We start from the raw sequence: 23,238 nt of genomic DNA on the forward strand, positions 1-23,238 counted from the left end.
GCCACCTTTCAACAAAAGCATTTCTTCATTGATGGCTGAATATAAAGTTGAGTTTTATTTCTATAGGTTAACACAACAGGCTTCCTTGCATATTATAAGCAAGTACCTGCATCACAAGTGGATTCCGGGTAAGTCGCGAAATTGCGATCTCTGTCGTGCTTAACAGTTCAGCGATGGTCAAACAGTTATTTAGCAGCCCTATGCAGTTCCACTGAGAAAGATTTAAGTATAATGCCCACCTTCAGCGCATCGGGGTCTTTGCTCTCCACATAGTGTAGAAGCAGCAGACGAACTGCGATAGACCGAATCCAGGAGCTCCCGCCTTCATGAAATCTGATCACGCGCTCGAGACTCTTCTTTGCCAACCTGCAGGCAATAATTCATGATTCACTGGAAAAGAAGTGCTTTAAAGCACAAAACAAAGGGAAAGCCCTGTGAGGGCACTGTCAAGGCAAGGAAAAGAAAAAGCATCCATCCATTGGACATCACATAAGCCAGGACTATGGTCAGTGACTGCTACTTCACTTCATTGCAAGCCAGGAGGGGAAACCACAGCACTTCCAGTGGCAAGCATGCCATTAGACAAGCACTTGCCTGCTGTTGTCGTTCTCTAGTGCCCAAACGCCAAGGATCAAGTGGCCTACTTTGCACCTGGGATTAGTTCTCAGTGCTTTGTTGAGGTATCCTAAGGCAGATTTCAGCAGCTCTCCACGCTGGGATGAGTTAGCCTGCAAGAAGACGGTACATAATAAACACATTTCTATTGCCAACTGGGCAGAGAGCTCGTTAATCCGGAAAATTCAAAGTGCTGGTTCGGTCCCAGCCAATGCTCATGTAAGTGCAGCGCATCGGATGATCGCCAATTCGAACACTACGGGTTTTGCACCCGTTAGGGGGACTGTGCCCGAGTAAACCGGCGTGGCAAGGGATCGTCGAAATAGCCATGCTCAAAACATGAGTTCCATGTTGCAGAGTCGCTCGTGCACCTCTGACATGCATGCGACAGTAGGCATGACTGCGAACAGTCAGCCCAGCCTCCGAGAACAGTCTGACCGCTTAGTTTTGATTTCGCATCTCTGAGCCTAGTGCCAGCCCGCATGTGGTGGCGGCTGGCGTGAAATGTGTAAAATGGTCACTGCCGTACTGTTCTCACTTCAAAATCGGGCATCCGTTGCACAGCCTTTCACCGAATAAATTTACTGTCATGCACATCGTTGTTTAGTTTGTTTGTTTTTTCGGAATCATTCGATAATTCAAACTTTCGGATAATTTGAACATTTTTGCCGATGTTCTGAAGTTCTAATTACTGAGCTTTTACTGTATGCGTCTAGATGGAGGCTACCTGCACTGATTTTTGCAATTTTATTTTTCATATTCAACATGTTCGATAAAACATGCAAAGCTCCCTGGATATTTTAACAGTGACTGAAATGCATAAGCATATTTTATAATTGTATATTTATAATAATAATAACCCTTTTATTGCCACTTTTGCATACAGTTGCAGCCACGCCTGCTCAAGTAGCACATCTCATGAGCAAGGCTAATAATAATTAATAGAAATATTTTTCTTTGTGCATAAAATACCCAACCCTTCATGTAATATACCCCACGAGATGGCCCCTGAGATGCAAGAAATAAATAAACACAACAAACTTTGCAGTTGTGCAATGCGCATGGGACATCACTCTCACCATCACATATGAGCATTATAATAAATTTTCAGCAACACCATCTTTCTGCTTGACACACACATATTATGGCACTCTCATGGAGGTAGCTAGCCTCGAGGCATTCCCTCTCCTAGTTGCTTGCTACAAGAGTCCCAAATGAGGGATGTGGAGTAAAACCAACCTTTGCAGAACACAAGGCTAGCCACGCCTGGCAAAGTTCCAACTGCAAAGCCTTGTCCTCCATTCTGGAAAGAAAACGCAGACGCTTGCTGTAATGCACCCACTATTATTACTAGAAGCTGCTAATGCTCCTGTCACCAAGCTGCTAAAGTGGCCCTAAAAATGATAAGCTAGGAGGCTTTTGCAGAAGCACATCAAGTAAGCAGCCGTAGCACTATAGTGCTGCTGTGACACTACAACCAAGTGAAGGATACGACTACGCAAGGCCACCATGAAAATTGGCAGTGGTTTAGCTCTGGTTAAACCTGGAGGACTGCGAAAGTAATGAGGAGAGAGAGGGAGAGGCGATGGAGAGCGCACAGCAGTGGTGGCGGCACCCCTGAGTCGCCCGCGCAGCGACGACGGTGGCATGCCAGCTGTGCGCCATGTTGCTCCTCGCGCATGCGCAGTATGGCCTTTCTCCAGCTCGGCGACTCGTGCAGTGTTGCTTTCACAACAAAAACGAAATCTTTTAAAGTTGCTTTACCAGGCAAAGTTCTGATAGAAACACTAACTGACAAGCTTGAAAGGCAAAAAAGTATAAAGCATATACCACAACAATTACATAAAACTGAACAAATCTCAGTTCTTTGGAAAAGTAACACTAAAACTCTGACCTTAGCACAAATATGCTACATTTCAATGATATACAATAGAATCTCATTGATGCAAATTTATGGATACGAACTCGATAAAAATCTCTTGCCGGAGTGCATTGTGCACTATATGCAGAATTTCAGATTCCTCGAACACCCTCCCATGCCACTACGGATGATAGAATGCGTGGCCCGTGGCTGCAACCGCAACCTCAAGCACTAACATGGCCAACTTCGCCGTCAATATTTGCGTTGTATGAACAGGGATCAATGGGCAGCAGTGAGCGAATGCAGATCTGCACGAATGCATTTCCTATGCACGTGCACAAGGTTTTTGTTCACTGTGGATTATATGAAATTTTGGATGACACGATTTTTTGCACGACCCTGTGAGATTGTAACAGAAAAAACACCAATGAGCACATCCTTCCTGTAGTCCAAATATTTACAGTACAGCACAGCTTAGTCGCCCACCACGTCTCCGTTCAGGTATAGAAATGGGAAAGTGAAGACCACATAAACAGCATTAAAGGTGCACTGAAGGGGAATCTGAACTCGTATTTTTGCCGCGAGAATGCGATCTACACGTTCCGAGCGTTCATAGAAACTCGAATTATTGCCCTGTGCGGCCGATTTCCCTAATTTAAATCCGATGAAACGTCCCGGCTCCCGCCTTTCTTTTTAATTCCCCGCAGACAGTGGGAGGAGTCGACCAACCTTTCAACCAGTCCCGTGGCGGCTTGCCGCTCTGCCATCAGCGGAGTGATACTTAGTTATCGGCGAAAGCAAGGAGTCCACGCGTATTTTTATTTTTGTGGGCCTAATTTGCAGCTATGTAGTCTCTGACTAGATCTATTTGTTCATGGAAACCTAAAAGAAACAAAATAAAAGCGAAAGCAAAGTCGCCACGCGACTGCCTGAAAGGCATGCGTTGGTCGACTCCTCTCACCATCCACTGGGAATTAAAAAAAAGAAAGGCAGGAGCCAGATGTTAATCTGATTTAAATTGGGAAAATAGGAAGCACAGGGCAATAATTCGAAGTTTCTAAAAATGCTCGGGACATGTAGATCGAGTTTGCGTGGCAAAAAAATGGCTGAGGCTTAGCTTAGGTTAAGCCTAGTCATATGCGAAGCATATTGTCGCCGAGTTGCATATCGAGCACGCCGCTTGGCTAGACGTTCTTCACGCTCTTCATCAGTCTCTGTAGCACGCCGCAACTATTGCTTCTCATTCCAACGAGCAGCCCTGTCTCCAGGAGGCATCTCTATCCCGTGTACGCCTAGCAGAGGCAGGCGCACCAACTTGTATAAGCGCCGCTCCAGCATCACGTGTTCACTACAGCGCACCTAGCGGCAGAAGCAGGAAACACATTGGTCGTGACGCCTCGCGCGACAGCGCGAGCTGGGGCCCCGTTTCTCCTATGTCGTTACGTCACGCATCACATGGTCCTCCTTGGTCGCGACGCCTCGCACGACGGTGCGAGCTGGGCCCCCGTTTCTCATCTGCTGTGACGTCACGCACCACGTGGTCATCCTTGGTCACGACGCCTCGCGCGACGGCGCGAGTTGGGCCCCCGTTTTTCATCTGCTGTGACGTCACGCATCACGTGGTATGACATGGAGGTCACGAAAGGTCAATGGTAACGACACCGCCGCGCTCGAGGAGCTGGGTTGGGCTATTTTAGTATGCTTCGCATAAAAGACGAGTTCAGATTCCTCTTCTGTGCACCTTTAATGGCAGCATAACTGCTCCCAAGTGGCGGCTGGTATAGCCATGAAGAAGCAGGCACCAGGCGGTCACAAAGAAAAGATGCCAAAGCCGTGAGAAGTGATACATTACCATCATCTCCTTTCATGCTGGCGGGTGTGATCACTTTTACTCTAACCAATACACTTGCTCGGACGCTTCACCCATGAACGGCACCACTGACAGACATGAGCTGCAGTACAAATTGACAAAATGCTGTGCTGATGTGCAGCTGCGAAGCAGCACCAAACTGTGTCTGGTGCTTGTTGACTCCACTTGCAAAACCGTGTTTGTTAAAGGTGCACTGAAGAGGAATCTGAACTCGTCTTTTTGCCGCGGGAACTCGATCTACACGCTCCTAGAATCCTTAGAAACTGCGACTTATTGCCCTGTGTGGCCGATTTCCCTAATTAAATCGAATTAACGTCCGGCTCCCGCCTTTTTTTTTTTTAATTCTCCCGCGTACGGTGGGCGGAGTCGACCAACGCGTGGAGTGCCCTTCAGCCAGCTCCGTGAAGGTTTTGCTTTCGCTTCATTTTGTTTTTTAGGTTTCCATGAATAGTAGTAGTAGTAGTAAAAACATTTATTGTCACAAAAGGAAGAGTTAGGGAGTAGGGGGTCGGGGATAGATAGATGTGGAGCTTCAGTGGTCTCATTTGCAGATAATATAACCGCAAAATAAGCCCACAGAAATAAAAATGTGCGGACTATTTGCTTCTACGGACTACTACGTATTACTCCGCCGATGGCAGAGGGGCAAGCCGCCACGGGACTGGGTAAAAGGCACTCCCCGCGTTGGTCGACTCCGCCCACCGTACGAGGGAGATTTTTTTTAAAAAAAGGTGGGAGCCGGACGTTAATTCGATTTAATTAGGGAAATCGGCCACACAGGGCAATAAATCGAAGTTTCTAAGCATGCTCGGAACACGTAGATTGAGTTCCCGCGGCGAAAAGACAAGTTGAGATTCCTCTTCAGTGCACCTTTAATTCCACAAGAGGGTGAGCGCTCATGTGGGAATGCAAGGCTGAACAGGCACTACGCAGTACTGCTCACATTTAATGGGCAACTAAACATTACAGTTCTAAAGAAAGAATGAAAAGGTATAAAATGCACTTTCTTACCCATCAAACTTCTTTGCCTTTTCGAGTGACTCAATAGCTTCACTGTAGTTCCTGGTCTTCTGCTGCAGCTTCGACAGAATCTGCAAGACACGCGCTTCTTCTGAGATCTGTCGAGCGACCTTGCAAGGCATAAGCATGAAAAACCCTGTATCGACATGGCCGGGAGTTGTCTGCCCATTTCATTTAAGACCACAGAAAAGAAAAGTTTTCAGTGAGACATACAACAGAACTTGCATGCAGGCAGAACACCACTGCAGGCACTGGAACAAAATGCAAGCATTTCACATGGAGCCTCAGTGTAACAAAGCGTAAAAAGAACAAGCTGAAAATACGCAGAAAGGGTCACACCACAGTTTTAAGCCAAACTCCCAAGCACACGGACACATGCAGAGTCACTGATTTTAGACTAATACGGAAAGAAAGTAATTGACGGTCGCTTAATTAAGGTAACAGAGTGCATTTTGAGAGAAGGCAAACATAGCAGAGGGTGAAAGAGTTTGGTGGGCAGGTGAGATTAGGAAGTTTGTGGGGACTAGGTGGCCATAGCTGGCACTGGAAAGGGTTAATTGGAGGCAAGTAAGGGAGGCCTTTAGCCGGCAATGGATGTAATTAAGCTGATGATGATGACGGCCTCACTAATAAGAGGACACTGTTCAAAGCAGGAGCCACTCACCTGCCAGCCAGTGGCTGTGTTCTCCGAATCAACCACACTTTGAAGGGGACTGAGCGACACACGCTCCAGAGAGGCAGATTTCCCCAGAAAGTCTGAAAATGCTTGCAGCACAGTGAGGGATTTGGACACAAGAGGGCTGCCAGTAAATCCCCAGAGGACCTAAAAGAAAGAAAAGGCATTTCAGAAGGCTCACAGTTAAACTGAGAACTGCGTTGCAAGCTGCGGAATTGAAAATGATAGGGCTAACATCAAGAGACAGGAAGAGGGCAGTGTGAATAAAAAAAAAACTACTTGCATTATAATGACATTCTAAAGGAAACAAAGACGAGAACACAAAGCATGGAACGAAAGGTGGGTCGGAGTACAGGAACGGCAGAATCCAGTGCACTGAACTCGCATCACTCACCACGGGCACCAGTTCAGAAACTCTCTGCCACCGCTGGTGGCTGCAGGCATACTGCACTTGAACCAGGTTGGACCAGAGTTTCCATGAGCTGTCTGCTCCCAGCAAGAACCGGTCATGTTGCAGTGCCTTGTCAGCAACAACTCGGCACTCGCTCATGGCCACACCAAGGAGTACCCATGCTGGATGAGAGTCTGAAGAACAGTAGAAAAAGTTTCATCACCAACTTGGGATCTGGCCAGCGCAGCATCTTGAGGGCCTGTGGCCATTGCCAAAAATTTTAGACGCTGTAAAATTCGAACCCACAGCAGATAAGAAAAAAAGAAAATATGAGTTAGCAACAACTTCAACTGTGACTTCAACTGTTCTGATGCGAAATAGACGTAACGGTGCCAAACGTGACTTTTCAAATGAAAGTAAATTAAATCGATCTGCCTTCACAACGCTACCAACCATTCATTTCAACACATAAAGACAGTCATTTGAAAGTCAAAAATTTTATTACCGCCTCAGTTACTCAATAAGGGATCACCGTTGACACTGCAAATATTCTGCCTTCCAACAAGCCCAGTACATAGAGAGATCTGTGGTACAGTAAACTCTCAGGAGATGAGTAGTAGGCACTGCTAATCTTGAAATTTTGTCTGCGAAACCCCCCCCAAAAAAAAACAATGGGCTTTCAACCAGTGATCTCAACGACCCGTGGGTCATATCACGAAGCAACAAGCCAGTATGTAAAATGCACTGCAAGAGCACAGTCTATTTCCCAAAGCAAGTCGACCGGACAAAGCAAAAGAGGGGGGAGGAAGGGGGGTGTAAATGCAGGAATAAGTGAAATCTCCCCTCTTCAACCTTCCTTCCTTCCCCCCCCCCCCCCCTTTCCCAACCCAAGCCAACCTCACAGGCAGCAAGTAGCGGCATCATTTGCACCACAGCAGACATGACGATGCCCACTGTCACCATTGCGTTTTCAGAGCACTCACACTAGTCTCTTGCAGCTGAGTTTCCAGATTGGCCATGCTGCTACATGGGACTCCTCTCATTCTGTGCAGTGCAGTGCGTAAACCAATTAAATATAAATAAAAGGCAGAAAATATTTTACTGTGCAGCCAGCATGCAGAAAACTTCAGTGCTTTGCTTATCTCGAAGTTGTTCTTCGTTTTTTTTACAAGTTCAGTTTATTAAAGAGGATTTGCTATGCGTGGGACGTCTTGAATATTCTGACTCTGTTGCGATCGAGAGATCGTAGACGCAGCCTATGAGAGACGCTCGAGCAAAGTAGCCAACCGGCCTCTCACCGGGGTAGAGGAACACCATCTTCTGAGCAACACTGAGGGCCTCTTTGGCCTTTCCCTGCATCAGCCTAGCCAGCACAAGCATGGCCAGGTGGTGCGAAGACCACTCTCCCATTGCGAGGGCAACCAGGGCACAGCAGAGGGCACTGGGCTTCCGGGCTGTCACCAGGGCCTGGGCCAGTGTCGACCACAGGGTGCCCCTGTCCGGGTGCAGGTGTACAGCACAGCTGACAGCACGGGAGGCCTGACGGGGATCATCCCCCTGCAGTGACAAGGAGCAAGCAGGAAATGAGAGAAAAAATCAAAGTGATCACTTTTTTTTCTTTATTTCGCTATTCTACCACTGCGAGATGAACCATGGGTGCTTCCCTTGAACACTGAGTGGTGTTTGTTCAGGCAACTGTATATATCAAGAGGATGTTGCGCAGCATGCGGCAAAACAGCTTCGAAACAATAAAAAATGAGTTTAGTCAGAGGGAATGTTCGATGCAAGCTACCAAAACAAGCAACGATGTCAGACTACTGTCAAGCCATGCTTTGACAAAATGTAATCACAAATTTCAGTTATTTATTTTTTCTCTTAGTGTATATCTAGTGCATTTACTTCATTCACCTGGCCTTTTATCAAATACTAGCGTTTTAATACAATAAAGAACCAGCTAGCAGAGGTGCCATTGTTGATGACAATGAGTGAGTACATAACCTGCTGATTCAGGCATACGCAGTTAGCAGCCCAATTATTGCTCAGTACAACAAATTTGTAACACTAAGCAGGTAGGCCTTAGGTCAAAGTAATGCATTCCTCATTTTGCTCCTTGGAATTCATTACGGCTGCTCATCCACCAGCCCTCACTGAACACCATTTTTTTTTAAGTTATACTTACTGAGGAAGTAGAAACTGAAAACAAAGGTTGTACGCGGAATAAGCATACCCATACTCAATTACTTATAATTCATTCGTAATGCATGTATGTGCAGTTATTCCAAATATCTGCATTATTGGTGCGACCCTAAAGAATCAAATGGTAACGCTATCTTCATAATGTATTGCTTCTCTCAGGGATTGAATACAAGGCTGACAGCTCAAGGATGCACAATTGCGAGTCCAGTGTGCTAGAAGTGATTCCCATAGAATGTCCCTTTTTCCTTTTTACAAAAATATAAGGGGGGGGTTAATAACAAACACACCATTTCTACGAAACCATAGCTTTACACAGATGCCATTGGTAAATACTTGCCTTTGTAAGGTTCTGGCAACAGAGCAAAAACGCTGTCCTTTCGTAAAGCAACGTGCCACTTCTAGCCAACTTCATTAGCCTCTGCATATAACCGTGGCTGGCACTACTGTCTGCAGCAAGCATGGAGAGGCAGCACAGGGCCTCCAGGGACTCACGGGACTGTGTGGGGCCACCCGACCTACAGGTGGCAAAGAAAAAAAAAAAAGAGGCACAGCAGTCTCTTTGACAAGTTTGGCAGTGAGCAATGCATGCCACTGTATCAAAGCCGTTTCCAGAAACGCTATTAATCAGGTTATAGAGAAATGCGCAGAATATAACCAACCCCTATATATAGCCTTCATTGATTACGAGAAAGCATTTGATTCAGTGGAAACCTCAGCTGTCACAAGGCATTGTGGAATCAGTGTGTAGGAGAGTGTTATGTGAAAATATTGGAAGATATTTATAACGATTGCACAGCTACCATAGTCCGCCATAAAGTAAGCAATGAAATTCCAATAAGGAAAGGTGTCAGGCAGGGAGATACGATCTCTCCATTGCTATTCACCGCCTGCTTACAGGAGGTATTGTGGGGCCTGAATTGGGAGCAGTTGGGGATAAGAGTTAATGGAGAATACCTAAGTAATTTGCGATTCGCTGATGACATTGCCTTGCTATGTCACTCAGGACATGAACTGCAAAGCATGATCAATGAGTTAGGCAGGCAGAGCAGAAGAGTGGGGTTAAAAATTAACATGCAGAAAACCAATTTAATGTTCAAGTCTAGCAAGGGAACAGCAGTTCGCAATTGGTAGCGAGGTGCTCGAAGTAGTGAGAGAATACGTCTGCTTAGAGCAGGTAGTGACCGCTGATCCGGATCATGAGAGGGAAATAACTAGAAGAATAATAGTGGGGTGGAGTGCATATGGCAGGTTCTCTCAGATCATGAATGGCAGTTTGCCAATATCCCTCAAAAGAAAAGTATACAACAGGTGTATCTTACCGGTACTCACTTATGGGGCAGAAACGTGCAGGCTAACAAAGAGGGTTCAGCTTAAGTTAAGAACAACGCAGCGAGCTATGGAAAGAAAAGTGATAGGTGTAACGTTAGAGGGAAGCGGGAGGAGTGGGTGAGGGAACAAATGCGGGTTAATACATCATAGTCGAAATCAAGAGGAAGAAATTGGCTTGGGCAGGGCATGCAATGCGAAGGCAAGATAACCGGACAGAGTGGATTCCAAGAGAAGGCAAGCGTAGCAGGGGACGGCAGAAAGTTAGGTGGGCGGATTTAAGAAGTTTGCGGGGATATGGTGGCCGCAACTGGCAAAGGACAGGGTTAACTGGAGAGGCATGAGAGGCCTTTGCCCTGTAGTGGGAGTAGTCAGGCTGATGATGATGATGATGATGCATTTACATTGTATACTAGAGCCCTGCACACGAGCTCTGCATGCTTGAAGTCCCACACTCGTGAGCAGGAAGAAACAACAAAAATGATAAAGAGATGACAATAAAAATTAGCCCTTTCTTTTTCCTCATTGATGCCCATCTGATGTCGTTGAATCAAGATAATGCAATGCTCAGACATCACAATCAACCAAGGAGCTTGGTTAGTCCAGAGAAGAAAAGCAAAAAAAAAAGAAACAAGCAAAACACTGAAAAAACAAGACTAGAATGATTTGGTACCTGTCTTGGAGAAAATCTTTGGCAGCAGATGCCCCAGAAGCTTTTAGAGTCACCATAGCCATGGCCAAATCCACTTCTCCCTTCTCCTCCGGCTGGCTTTTTGACACAGCTTCCTCATAAACTGCACATGGGGCAAGGAGCGCAAAAGCATGGAATAATGCTCTTCATTGGAATCAAAACAGCGTGGACAGTTCTATGGTCCATGAACGAAGGTACAGTAACTTAAGAAAAAGCCAGATGGGACAGCAAGGTTTTAGGAAATTCTGCACTTTTAAAGCTATATATAATGCAGAAAATCATGTATAATAGGAAAAAAGTGAAAATGGATGCCTTTGATCCCTCGTACCTTTCAAGGCCTCCGCGAATTCACCCAGTTTTCCGTAGCAAAAACCAAGGAGGCGAAGTACATCCGGTGAACGAGACTCCGCTTGCAGGCACAGCTGAATAGCTTCCTCGTAACAACCTAGACGGCTGAGAAGAAACATTAAAAAAAGTATTATTCTAATGCAGGTATAATGACTGCTGGTGTGGTATCAAACTGCTCACTAATAAACACTGATTTTCAAACCTTAATAGGCAGGAAGATAAATTAAGACTTCAGAGCCAAAACCTTCCTTCAGTGTCATGCATGCATCATGTTGTTAAGCAACAACAGCAAAGCAAAGAAATACTGCTTACCACAACACCCGGGCCAGATTCACACGTATGCTGTTGATGTTATCATTTGCTTGGTCGGGCAGCGCCAGCGCCCTGAAAAGATCCAGGCAGGACATAACGAGGAAACATCTTACAGAGAAAGCTCTTTTTTAATATAACGCACTGACACTCATGCCTCAACCACACAATTGCCACATACCAGCTGTTTCCTTCAAAAATAAATGCACTGCGTAGGTTCATTTCATAACTGTTTTGCCACAGAGCACACAGAAAACAATACTTCAGAACTAATTTACAAAATTTGGTTTATGGTTTATGGGGGTTTAACATCCCAAAGCAACTCGGGCTATGAGGGACGCCGTAGTGAAGGGCTCTGGAAATTTTGACCAACTGGGGTTCTTTAACGTGCACTGACATCGCACAGTACACGGGCCTCTAGAATTGTGCCTCCATTGAAATTCGGTCAGCAGCCGAATCAGCCAGGTCAGGCCGGGTCAGCAGCCGAGTGCCATAACCACTGAGCCAACGGGGGGAGGGGGGGGGGGGGGAATCGAAGGAGAAAAAAAATATTCAGTTATCACTGACAGAGATCACTGAATATTCTTTTTATAGAGGAAGTAAAGAAGAGCAGAAATAAGCCACTTTTATAACAGTTCAAGGAGTTGCGGCATACTTTCTAAAGGCATCCCTGGCGCTCCTCAGCAATCCTTGACGTTCAAGCAGTAACCCGAACATGTTGAGTGTTGCAGGTTCCAGGCCACCTTCCAAGTCTACAACACATTAATGTACACACATACATCAACGTTTGTTGCCACCAGGCAGCAAAATAATGCACAAATTTATATAAATTACATTCAAATTCAACGCACCCGGCACAGCTTCTGCGTAGTGTCTACAGGGCAAGCAACGCACTGGCTTTGCAACAGTGCTCTTTTAGACAGCAGTAAGTAACTCTTTCATTTTTCAGAGAGGTGTTCACGAGAACTTGCAAGAAAAATAAAAAAATAAAAACACTCACCAACAATGCGATAAAGTGCATCAGAGGCAATAACAAGCTTGTCCCTGCCAGGGTTAATATCCGGTGGGCCAGACTGTTTGCATAGCCAGTAGGCATAGGCCCGGGCAACATCCCCCTGTATCAAAATGGTAGTCACAGTTTTGGTTCATCAGGCGATTCCGTTCACTGGGTTTTTGGATTGCACTACTTAAATTCAGCAGTTAAACTTCACCAAACTAAATTCTTTATATGGTCTTGCTAAGAAAACAGTAGCAGAATATTACTTCCTCACAATAAATTTTTCAATTTTTATACCTTGTACATCAGGGCACGTAACACTCCAGTTTGGCATCTCAGCTTTCCTCCAAACAAGTGCAAATCCAAAAGAGCTTCTCTATCCTTTCTACTGCCAGCTAATTCCAATTCCAGAGGACACTTTGCATGTGAACATTAATGTTTCACACATTTAGTCTCACATCTATTGTGGACCCCTGCAACACAGCTCAGAGCTATACCAACAGTCAGCAAAGAAACTTCAGCTGCAACCCATCGACTGTTATGCCAGAGTACACAAGAGCGCTCACAATGCTTGTCGCAACATCAAAGCACCACAACAAAAATTATTTCTGAAACATACTTTCAATCTCGGCGCTCCTACAAAGCCAAAATTAATGCCCCATTAATACAATCAGAGCTATTAAATGTTGTCTGATTAGCTTTCATAAACCTGAAATGGCCATGAAATGCAGTAAACACCAGTCTTTTTTGCCAAGCACAGGTGTAGCATGAAATGTTTGCAGTGGGTACCCAGCACATCCCTTCTTAGCGGAAACAAAATAGTATGTCATCGCAATGTATACTTCAGTTCAAGTTGTGGAGCTGCATCCCTCTACTGCCCAATGACTTAAAACATTAATATTTTTGCGCTGCGTGACAATATATTGACACCTCTGCCCAGAACCTGTTTTACAGCATCTTTCAAGCCTAAAGGGACAGAAAGCATTCCTGGTTTAATTGCAATGCTTCAGTTTCGTTTAGTTTCCACCTGGAAGCCTGCACAACACCACCTCAGAACAATAATGCCTCAATAGGCCTTTAATACAACCAACACTGTCCACATACCACTAACAAGAGCTGACGCAGCAAGGCACCTTCAACTGCTCGCCCGAAACCCGACTGTAACGTCGTGGTCTGCCCCTGGAGGTTGGACACTGTGGGTTTCTAAGTGGACACAGGCCACCACCCACCGCGGGTTCGAGCTTCGCGCGAGCCAAGGGCCCCGATCAGCCGTCACCACACACACACTGGGACACCGATGCGGTGCACTCAACCTCCGCTGGGAGGAGAGCGATTCGCCGCAAAGAAATAGGCCTCCAAGTTCACAAAGGAGACGTTTATTCACGTCGTCCTTCAGCAGTACACACACACTCAATCGTCACCCCGTCCCGGGGGCGCGCGAGGAGCAAGGCTCCGCTGCGCGCACGAAGCGACTCGAGCAATATGCGCCGCTAGCACGCCGCTGCAGGAGAATGTCCCCGCGGCAGTGCTGTGATCTCTCTCTCGTGTCGACCGTTGGGCCGGTTGCGAGAGAGAGTGGGCAATCAACGCAAGGTACGCCTGTCTGAGGTCGCTGGACCCCGCTGGACAGGCTCGAGCCGCTGCAGGTCAGAGGACACGTGCGGGCGAGCTCGAGTATGCACTGGTCCGAGCGGCAAAGCCGGCACGGACAAACAGTAACGTACGCACCTTACGCTGTCTCGGAGGGATCTCTCTCTCTGGGCCCGCTCGGACGGTCGCGGGGTGCGCGGCCGCCCAGCGGATCCCGACTTCCCGCCAAAAGGCGCCAATGGCAAAGGCCCTTGGGGAGCCGGGGCGGAGCTGTGGCTAAATGACAGTGATTAGTCACCCAGCCGCCTCTCCACCGCCTGAGGCGGGAGCAAGGGAAAGAGGAGAAACAACGCGGGCGGCCGGCACAGCCGCGCAAAGGCGACGGCGGAAAGCCAGATTCCCACATCCCCCTCTCCTTAAATGCCCTCCTACCCATCGGCAAAGCACGCGGCCAAAAATAAAGAAATCAATACACAAAAAAATAAGCTACACTTCAGGTCCAGCCAGAACAACGTAAGAAAACAAAGGAAAAACAAGGCAAACAAACAAACACTGCCATACGCTTCAGTAAATCAAAACAGCTTGCAGATTATATACACGGTACACAAGAAGATGTGAATACAACTGTACAACTATGTGACAGGTGGATGTCAGCCTCAAAGTTCGATGGCGCGGCCCAGTAGGCCGGTCGGCGACTCACCGCTCGCAGACTTCAAGTTGAACGGGTTTGGAGGGCCGACGACTGATGGCGGTCTTCTTTCCGTTGATGTAGGGTGCGTTGATGACGACGGGGCCGCGGCAGAGCACTGACCTCGCGCCCTTGGACACGACATCACGTTCGGCACAAGACAGTTAGTGCACCCCCCTCACGCCGGCTGAAACGGGCGAGGACGTTCGGCGGCGTCCAGATGTGTAACCTTGTCCACAGCGAGGGGTCCTTCTCATCCTCGCGCTCACGCAGAAGGACACAACGGCACAACTCACAGGCGTCGCCTTGGCTCATGGTTACGCGCGCACACAGCCACAGCCACAAACACGCATACACCGGCACGTGCGCGGACGCTGGTCGGCGACAACGACCCCCCCCATCAGAAGCGTCCAGAGGCGCCGCGGCGAGGGTCAAAGGGTGCACTTTCCGCCCCCCCATCGCCCCAAACGCCCCGCCAACTTCCCCTCCATACGGGCCGCACAAAACTCGCACCGCGACACACGGCTCCTTAACGAGCCCACCACCCACAGTCGGGCCGGAAATGAGAAAAGGCTCGCTGTACAAACGACACCTAATCCAATCTATTCCTTCTAGAAGATAAGAGCAAGCACGAGCGGGCTGAAGTTTGCCTATGTACATCTGGGTACGTTCGAACAAAAACAGACGAGCAAGCGGGGAAACGAAAGTGGCTAGAAACTGACTCAAACAAAACAAATAAATAAATAGATAAACACGCAAGGCTGGAACTGACCATGCTGCAAAAAAAAAAAAAAAAAATAACACACCGTGCTTCGCCTAGGTAGGGCCTGACGAGAAAGCTCGCCAGCTAGCTGAGGCTGCGTGCCTTCGGTTGCGGAAAAGTCCGCCGTTCGGCATCAATCACACCCGTGACCGTCGCCTCAGATTGTACCGGTGCTCCGTACGCTTGCGTTCCGCAGCACCAGTTGTGCCTTTGCGCTTGCCTTTGATACCAATGGGTACCGGCGCAAGCTCGTCAGACCGTGACGCGTAGGCCTTCAGGTCTGCGATGTGGGCACGGCTGGTTTTCCCCGTAAGGGGATCCTCCAGCAGGTACGCGAGTGGCGACCAGACTCTGGCCACTCGGTACGGACCAAGCCACTTAGGAGCGAGCGAGGCTGAGAACCCCTTGCTCGCATCGCTAAGAACGTGGTTGCGCTTCAGGACAAGACCACCCACCTGAAAAGTCAGGCGGCGGTGCTTGCGGTCATACTGAGCCTTCTGTTGGGCTCTGGCTGCCGCCAAACTCTGCCTTGCTCTGTTGAGAGCCCGACCAAGCCGGTCCCGAAGCGTCGACGCATAAGCAGAGCAGTCTGCCCGCGTCTGTTCATCCCCGAGCTGGCCCTGCACGACGTTTGACATCGGATTCGCCAGCTCCCTCCCGAAATTGAGGAAGGCGGGAGAGAAACCAGTTGAGCGATTCTCAGCTGTTCGGATGGCGAACGCAAACTCGCTCAAATGGTCTGCCCAATCCTTTTGACACTCGGCAAAGGCCGCAAGCATTGGCTTGAGCGTTCGGTTGATTCGCTCGGTCAAATTGGACTGGGGGTGGTAGGGTGAAGTGGTGTAGTGCTCGATTCCGAGGGAACGGCACGTGTTACCGAACACCCGAGCGGTGAAATAGGACGCATTGTCCGTGATCAGTCTTTCCGGAAAGCCGAACCGACAGAACACTTCCTGGAGTTTATCCAGCACCGCTCGTGCTGACACTTTTCGAAGGGGGTACAACTCAACCCATTTGGAAAAGTGGTCAGCGACTACCATCAGGTAAATGAACCCCTGCTTGCTCCTGGGGAAAGGCCCCATCAAATCGCAGGTGGCCATCTGCCACGGACGCACACTGTCAATTGGTTTCATCATTCCAGGCGGCTTGCCGCCCCGTGACTTCACCGCTTGACAGACATGGCAGGAACGGCAATAGCGGAAAATGTCACGCTTCATGCCGGGCCACGTCACCGATTGACTCAGTTTTGCAAAAACTTTGGAGCCACTCAGATGACCGGCCAGTGGTTCGTCATGCGAGAATCGCAAAAGTGCGCCTCTTAGACTTTTGGGGATAACCACCTTAAACGGGTCGATGGACTCGTCATCGGTGGCTATGTACTTCAGCACGAGCCCGTCATGGTCCAGCAAATATGAATCCCCGGGGTTCGCCGCGACACACGCTGGCTTCTGCCCCCCTGCGCCCGCTACAATACCAGTAGCGTCACGGCGCTCCGTCTCCCTGAGACCGTCGCTCATTACGCGACAAAAGGGGTCATTTTGCTGGGCTTTCAGTAGCTCTTTACGGCTGAAAACGATTCCAGTCATCCCAGAGGGGAGCGTGGTCTCGTCCCCACTCAGGTTTGCAGCCAAAATTTCCGTTCGCGTCGGCAACTCCGAGGCGCTCACGAAGAGCTTCGCCTCTCGTCCTCTTTGCGAAGCGCTGCTTGCCTGGTTAGCGGAATGGGTTAACCCGTTCGCGGGCTCTCCCTCCTTGCCGCCCGGCGGCTCGTCCGCTGTTTCGCCCCCTCCGCCTACAGGCGTCAAGGCGCCGCTGGCGAGTGGGGCACGGGATAGCGCGTCAGCTACCACGTTTGTGCTCCCCTTTCGATACTGCACAGAAAAGTCGTAATGCTGTATCAGGAGAGCCCAGCGCGCCAGCCGACCCGCAGGCTCGCGGAGCCGCATCAGCCAACTGAGCGCACTGTGGTCTGTCTGCACCACGAATTGCGTTCCATCAAGGTAGACGTCAAATTTGCGCAGTGCAAACACGATGGCGAGGCACTCCTTCTCGGTCACGGAATAATTCCTCTCCGAGGGCAGCAAGGAGCGGCTGGCAAAGGCCAGCGGTTGCAGCACGCCATCGAATTCCTGTAGGAGAACTGCTCCTAAACCCAGATCGCTCGCGTCAGTCTGGACTACGAACTGTCTGGTCAGGTCGGGTAGCCTGAGCTGCGCTGTCTCGGCAATGGCACTAGACAGGAGGCGAAAGGATCGCTCTTGCTCGGGCCCCCATCGCCACGCTGCAGTCTTTCCCAAGAGCTTGGTCAAGGGTGCCTGCACGCGGGCACAGGACGGGATGAACGACCGATAAAAATTGGCCATTCCCAGAAAGCGGCGGAGGCCGCGTACGTCCTTGGGCGCGGGAAATTCGAGTATGGCTCGAAGTTTTTCCGCATCAGGCTCAATGGAGCCCTCGCCCAGCGTGAACCCTAGTAACTGAACCCGGGTCCGCGCTATTTGGGCTTTCGCAGGATTCAAAGTCATCCCAGCAGCCCGTACCCTCTCGAGCACGTCGGCAATGTGGCCTAAGTGCTCATCGAAGGTTCGTGAATAAATCACGATATCGTCCAGGTAGCACATGGCGTGGGACCATTTCGCTTCCCCCAGGACGCGGTCCATGAGCCTCTGAAAAGTCGCAGGACCATTGCAGAGACCAAAGGGCATACGAGTGAACTCAAACAGCCCTCTGTGGCACGTGAACGCGGTCTTGGACCGGTCAGTGTCAGCCATCTGGACCTGTAGGTAACCTTTGGAGGCATCTAGCGTGGAAAAGTACCGCGCGCTGCCCAGGTTTCCTACGATTGAGCTGATCGTCGGGAGCGGATAGGCATCCTTGCGAGTCAGCGCATTTAGACGGCGATAATCCACACACAAACGGTGGCTGCCATCTTTCTTAGGCACCAACACCACCGGAGACGCCCAGGCGCTGGACGAGCGGCGGATAATGTCCGCCGACAGCATCTCATCCAGCAACCCATCAATCACCTGCCTTTTCGCAAGGCTGACGGGTCTAGGGTTGCACTTCAAAGGAAGCGCGTCTCCAGTGTGGATCTTGTGGCTCACTAAAGTGGTACAGCCAGGTTGATCCGTGAAGAGCTCATCGTACTGACGCAATAGCGCTGTCAAACGAGCCTTCTGTGTGTCATCCAATGTTACCGCACAGGCGGCCAGCGGATGTGGTGCCTGGTCGTGCCGCGCCGCTCGGTCCCAAAGGGGAGGCTGAACGACGGAACGCTCGACACAAGGGCGTGGCCCTGTCCGCTGAGCGTGGCACTCTCCGAACGCCTTCACTGCGCAGGCAGATACTGACGCCGGTGGGCTAATGAACGGCTTAAGCTGGGAAAATGGTCCGTCGCGATAGCCGCCATTCGCAATGTCCACCACGATCCCGGTTTTCAGGAGAAAGTCCCGTCCGAGAATCATGGGCACACTGAGCCCTGGGAGATGGATGAAACGCGTGCGTCTCGTCCGCTCTCCCCACCTGACAGACAGCCTCGCGGCGCCAGCCGAATGGGCTACGCCTTTCGCAAGGTTGAATGCCGTACGGCAGTCCCGCAAGCGCACAGAGTGCTTTTGCAAGTGGGACAAAACCTCTTCACCGAACAAGGAAGCGCTGGCTCCCGTATCCAGTAACGCCGAAAATTCGCGGCCAGCAATGGTGACCGGAATAAACGGCGCGTGCGCATTAGCAAGGCAGCTTGCCCTGTACGCAGAGGGAATTAGCAGAGATTGGGCCGGTGGTCCCTTTACGACCGACCCCCGCCGCCGTTTCCCTGCCTCGCAGGAGGCCTGGCTACGGTGCATTCTCTTGCTAAGTGGCCCCTCTCTTGGCAGCGGAAACAACGCACACCGCCGCGAGCTTGGTCGCGGGACAATGGCGCCTCTCCCTGCCTGGGTCCGCCCGCTGCACGACCGAAGGGTCGGCCGAGTCGGGTTTCCCCCTCCGCTGTGCGTTGGAGCGCTTGGCGCCCCTCAGCACGCGCTTCAGAAAACGGTGCAGCGCAGGCTGCCCGTCTCCCGTACGAGTAGGGATCGAGAGCTCTTTCGCTCAACTCCCATGCCTCGTTTTGCCCGCTAACAGCTGCAAAGGCAGGTTGTGCGGGTGGTCGCCGGTTGGGTAAGGGCAAGGCCCCTCTCCATGCACAGCGTGGCTCAAGGGCCTCGCTTGCCGGCGGTGGCGGACGATAGGCGCGCGCGGCGAGAATGTCGCCTTGAATGCGCTTTGCCTCGGCGGCCAGCTCCTCCAAATCTCGGAATCGGCCGCCGCGCAGGTAAGCCGAAAAGGTCGGATGTGCCTGCCTGATCGTCCTTTCGACACGCTCCTCGTTCGAGGCTCTGGGCTCGGCGATTGAGAAAAGGTCTTCCATCGCACGAACATACTCTTGCAGCGACTCATCCGGAGCCTGAGTACGGAGCTCCAGCTCTCGCCGCATCCTAAGCTCGTAGTCAGCGGGCAGGAATTCGCGCAGGAATGCTGCACGGAACTCCTCGAGAGTCGCTGCCCGGTGGCCGGAAAGCCGATGCCACCGAGCTGCCGTGTCAGTCAGCGCTGCGGGGATGATGTGTGCAAGCACCACCTGCTCAGTGAGACCCATAGTTCTCTGATAATGGGTGAGGGACTCAAGGAAATCCCGGGCACTGAGTAGGTCATCATATCCGCGGTATGTTGGCATGGGCAACTTGACCGCGGGGTGAGACAACTTCGGCGTGGCCAAAAGTGTCCCAACAGCCCCTGACAGCGACTGGATCATCTGGGCAGCACTGGCTAGCAGCGCCTGCGCCCCGGCCTCAGTGGAGGCTTGGGCGGGCTGCACGAACGAGGGAGGCAAGGCTCCTAGTTCGATGAGCGGCGCGGTTTCCGCAGGGAACCGGGCCAGCGCCTCGCCGTTCCCAGAGCAGAATTGACTGCTCGCGGGGCACGGCTGCTGCTGTTCGAAACTGCCGGTTGCGGCAGCGTGACACGAACTGCTTTCGCACTGGGCGGAAAGCGTGCACAGCTGAGGCATGTGACCAGCGGATGCACCGCAGGGTGCTTCCGATACAGCTCCAATGGGAGCCGCGTGGTCGACATTTTGGGTTGTGGCGCCGTAAACCCCAACGGGGGCCGCGGCCAACCACGGTGTCTGGCTATTCGAAGGAACAGCAGCCAGCGGATCAAACGACGCTACAACTCCGTAGGGAGCCGACATGTAGCTACCGAGTGCCCCGCTGGGGGTAGACATGGTGCGCAAGCGTGATCGGCAAGGCGACCTGCTCGCTAATGTGTCATCAAAGGCGTAAGCGCCAATGACTTATCACGTTGGGCGCCAGTTGTGGGTTTCTAAGTGGACACAGGCCACCACCCACCGCGGGTTCGAGCTTCGCGCGAGCCAAGGGCCCCGATCAGCCGTCACCACACACACACTGGGACACCGATGCGGTGCACTCAACCTCCGCTGGGAGGAGAGCGATTCGCCGCAAAGAAATAGGCCTCCAAGTTCACAAAGGAGACGTTTATTCACGTCGTCCTTCAGCAGTACACACACACTCAACCGTCACCCCGTCCCGGGGGCGCGCGAGGAGCAAGGCTCCGCTGCGCGCACGAAGCGACTCGAGCAATATGCGCCGCTAGCACGCCGCTGCAGGAGAATGTCCCCGCGGCAGTGCTGTGATCTCTCTCTCGTGTCGACCGTTGGGCCGGTTGCGAGAGAGAGTGGGCAATCAACGCAAGGTACGCCTGTCTGAGGTCGCTGGACCCCGCTGGACAGGCTCGAGCCGCTGCAGGTCAGAGGACACGTGCGGGCGAGCTCGAGTATGCACTGGTCCGAGCGGCAAAGCCGGCACGGACAAACAGTAACGTACGCACCTTACGCTGTCTCGGAGGGATCTCTCTCTCTGGGCCCGCTCGGACGGTCGCGGGGTGCGCGGCCGCCCAGCGGATCCCGACTTCCCGCCAAAAGGCGCCAATGGCAAAGGCCCTTGGGGAGCCGGGGCGGAGCTGTGGCTAAATGACAGTGATTAGTCACCCAGCCGCCTCTCCACCGCCTGAGGCGGGAGCAAGGGAAAGAGGAGAAACAACGCGGGCGGCCGGCACAGCCGCGCAAAGGCGACGGCGGAAAGCCAGATTCCCACAACACCCCGCTCGCATCACTTCGACCTCTTGCTTCAACTTCGTATGCCATTCGGCCTCCCCCGCGGTGATACTACGCTGTTGTGCCGCCTGTGGCTGGGAGTGGCGTTCACAAACGCCTATTCCAATCTCATCGCAATGGCAGACTCTCCGGCGTGTGAGCAGTGCGGTTGTGATGAAACGATCGGACACCTCCTCTGTGACTGCCCTCGTTTTGAGCGAGAGCGCGGTTTCCTGATTGCTACTCTGTACCGCTTGGACTCGCGTCCTCTAACAGAGTCCAACATTCTGGGGCCTTGGACACAACGTTCCTCACAAAGGAAAGCTGTGAAAGCGCTCCCGAGATTCTTCAGGGACTCGGGGTTGTATTCCTGTCTCTAATCTTTAAGTTTTCAGTGTGCGCCCTCTGTCCCCGTGACACTGTGGGCGCTAGACACATGAAAAACTCATTTCATTGCCGCTCTTTTTCCTTTTTTTCCCCTTTGTTCCCCTTCCCAAGTGTAGGGTAGCCAACTGGGCGTCGCCTGGTTAACATCCCTGCCTTTCCGTCCATTTCTCTCTCTCTCTCTCTAGGCCTTCAAAACACATGCCATAAGACTGAAAACGCAATATCACTCACATGGTTTCCAAGTCCCGTGCAGTGCCTAAACAGGTCGACAGTGTCGTGGTGCTGCACCTTCTCAGCAATCAATGCCTGCCCCACCCAGGGTCGCAGAACTGTTGGCTCCAGAGCCTGGGCTTTCGCAAAGGCTTGGTGTGCCAGCTACAGGGTGAGCGTTAAAGCAAGGGGGGAAAAGGTGAAACCAGACTGAGTGCGTTTTAGCAGCAACAATTAATAAAATAATGGCAAACCTTACAATGGTTTCTACACCCAATTTCTTTTTCTATCTCTCTGTTCAACCTACCTGCACGTTGTCAGCAAGCAGATACAAGGCACCAAGGTTTGTCCATGCATTCAGGTTCTGGAAAATGCAGCAGCTGTGAATGACTGAGTTTAGCTGTCCACATCAAATGAAAAAGATTGAAATCAATCTGGTTTTAAAACACTAGGCCAGAGGTTCTCAAACCGTTTAGCCCCATGCAGAACCCCAAAGGATTTCAAAAGGGTTTAGGGACATCTTGGTTCCATCCCCTCTTGTCCGACAGCCACGCAGAAATGAGCGTGTAGACGCACTAAGTGTAATGAGTAAAGAAGGGCTGGGGGGAGACCTGAGGCATGCATGGAATTAGGCACTTGGGGAACCCCCATTTAGTACTTCAAGGAACCAAAAAGTTCCCAAAACCCAGTTTTATAAACCCTACACTACGCATTTCCTTTCGGTTTGGTTTGGTTTATTGGGGTTTAACGTCCCGAAGCAACTCAGGCTATGAGGGACGCTGTAGTGAAGGGCTCCGGAAATTTCGACCACTCCTTAGCTGCACAATAACTGCCCAAAGAGCAACATGCACTGTTCTGAACGTCAGTAATTTCCCCTCCTTTTCAGAACACCACAGCTGACAGAAAATTGCAAGTAAGAAATGAAGAAAGAGATGCTTTACTGGGGCTTTGACTGGAACATTAATTCTGTTTAAAAATTAAAATTTGATCAGATTCATTCTGCAGATGCATTCCACAGAATCAATAAACATGCTCTGACAGTCTATAAATTGTACTGAAAGTGAGAATGTCAACATATCGCTCTTAGCCATAAAGGCTGCATGCAAATGACAGGGGCAAAATGTCAAATTATATGAAGTACATTTCATA

General features: G+C 50.6%; 1 protein-coding gene across 1 annotated transcript in view; it reads right to left on the reverse strand.

The window, feature by feature from the left end:
- Nucleotides 1–23,238, reverse strand: part of LOC149343103 (tetratricopeptide repeat protein 37) — a 55,586-nt gene that overhangs the window by 876 nt on the left and 31,472 nt on the right. Inside the window, exons 25-39 of the mRNA XM_089545619.1 lie at nucleotides 22,397–22,453; nucleotides 22,111–22,254; nucleotides 12,304–12,418; nucleotides 11,959–12,055; nucleotides 11,307–11,378; nucleotides 10,975–11,099; nucleotides 10,629–10,749; nucleotides 8,967–9,144; nucleotides 7,732–7,990; nucleotides 6,437–6,627; nucleotides 6,031–6,189; nucleotides 5,358–5,437; nucleotides 1,855–1,918; nucleotides 595–728; nucleotides 240–366 (exon numbers count right to left, since the gene is read on the reverse strand). Coding sequence (XP_089401745.1) covers nucleotides 240–366; nucleotides 595–728; nucleotides 1,855–1,918; nucleotides 5,358–5,437; nucleotides 6,031–6,189; nucleotides 6,437–6,627; nucleotides 7,732–7,990; nucleotides 8,967–9,144; nucleotides 10,629–10,749; nucleotides 10,975–11,099; nucleotides 11,307–11,378; nucleotides 11,959–12,055; nucleotides 12,304–12,418; nucleotides 22,111–22,254; nucleotides 22,397–22,453 — 1,923 coding nt within the window. The remainder of the gene's footprint in view (nucleotides 1–239; nucleotides 367–594; nucleotides 729–1,854; nucleotides 1,919–5,357; nucleotides 5,438–6,030; nucleotides 6,190–6,436; nucleotides 6,628–7,731; nucleotides 7,991–8,966; nucleotides 9,145–10,628; nucleotides 10,750–10,974; nucleotides 11,100–11,306; nucleotides 11,379–11,958; nucleotides 12,056–12,303; nucleotides 12,419–22,110; nucleotides 22,255–22,396; nucleotides 22,454–23,238) is intronic.

This window comes from Amblyomma mixtum, chromosome 5 (genome assembly GCF_055824585.1).
Source record: "Amblyomma mixtum isolate Tamu chromosome 5, ASM5582458v1, whole genome shotgun sequence".
NCBI classification, from domain to species: Eukaryota; Metazoa; Arthropoda; class Arachnida; order Ixodida; family Ixodidae; genus Amblyomma; species Amblyomma mixtum.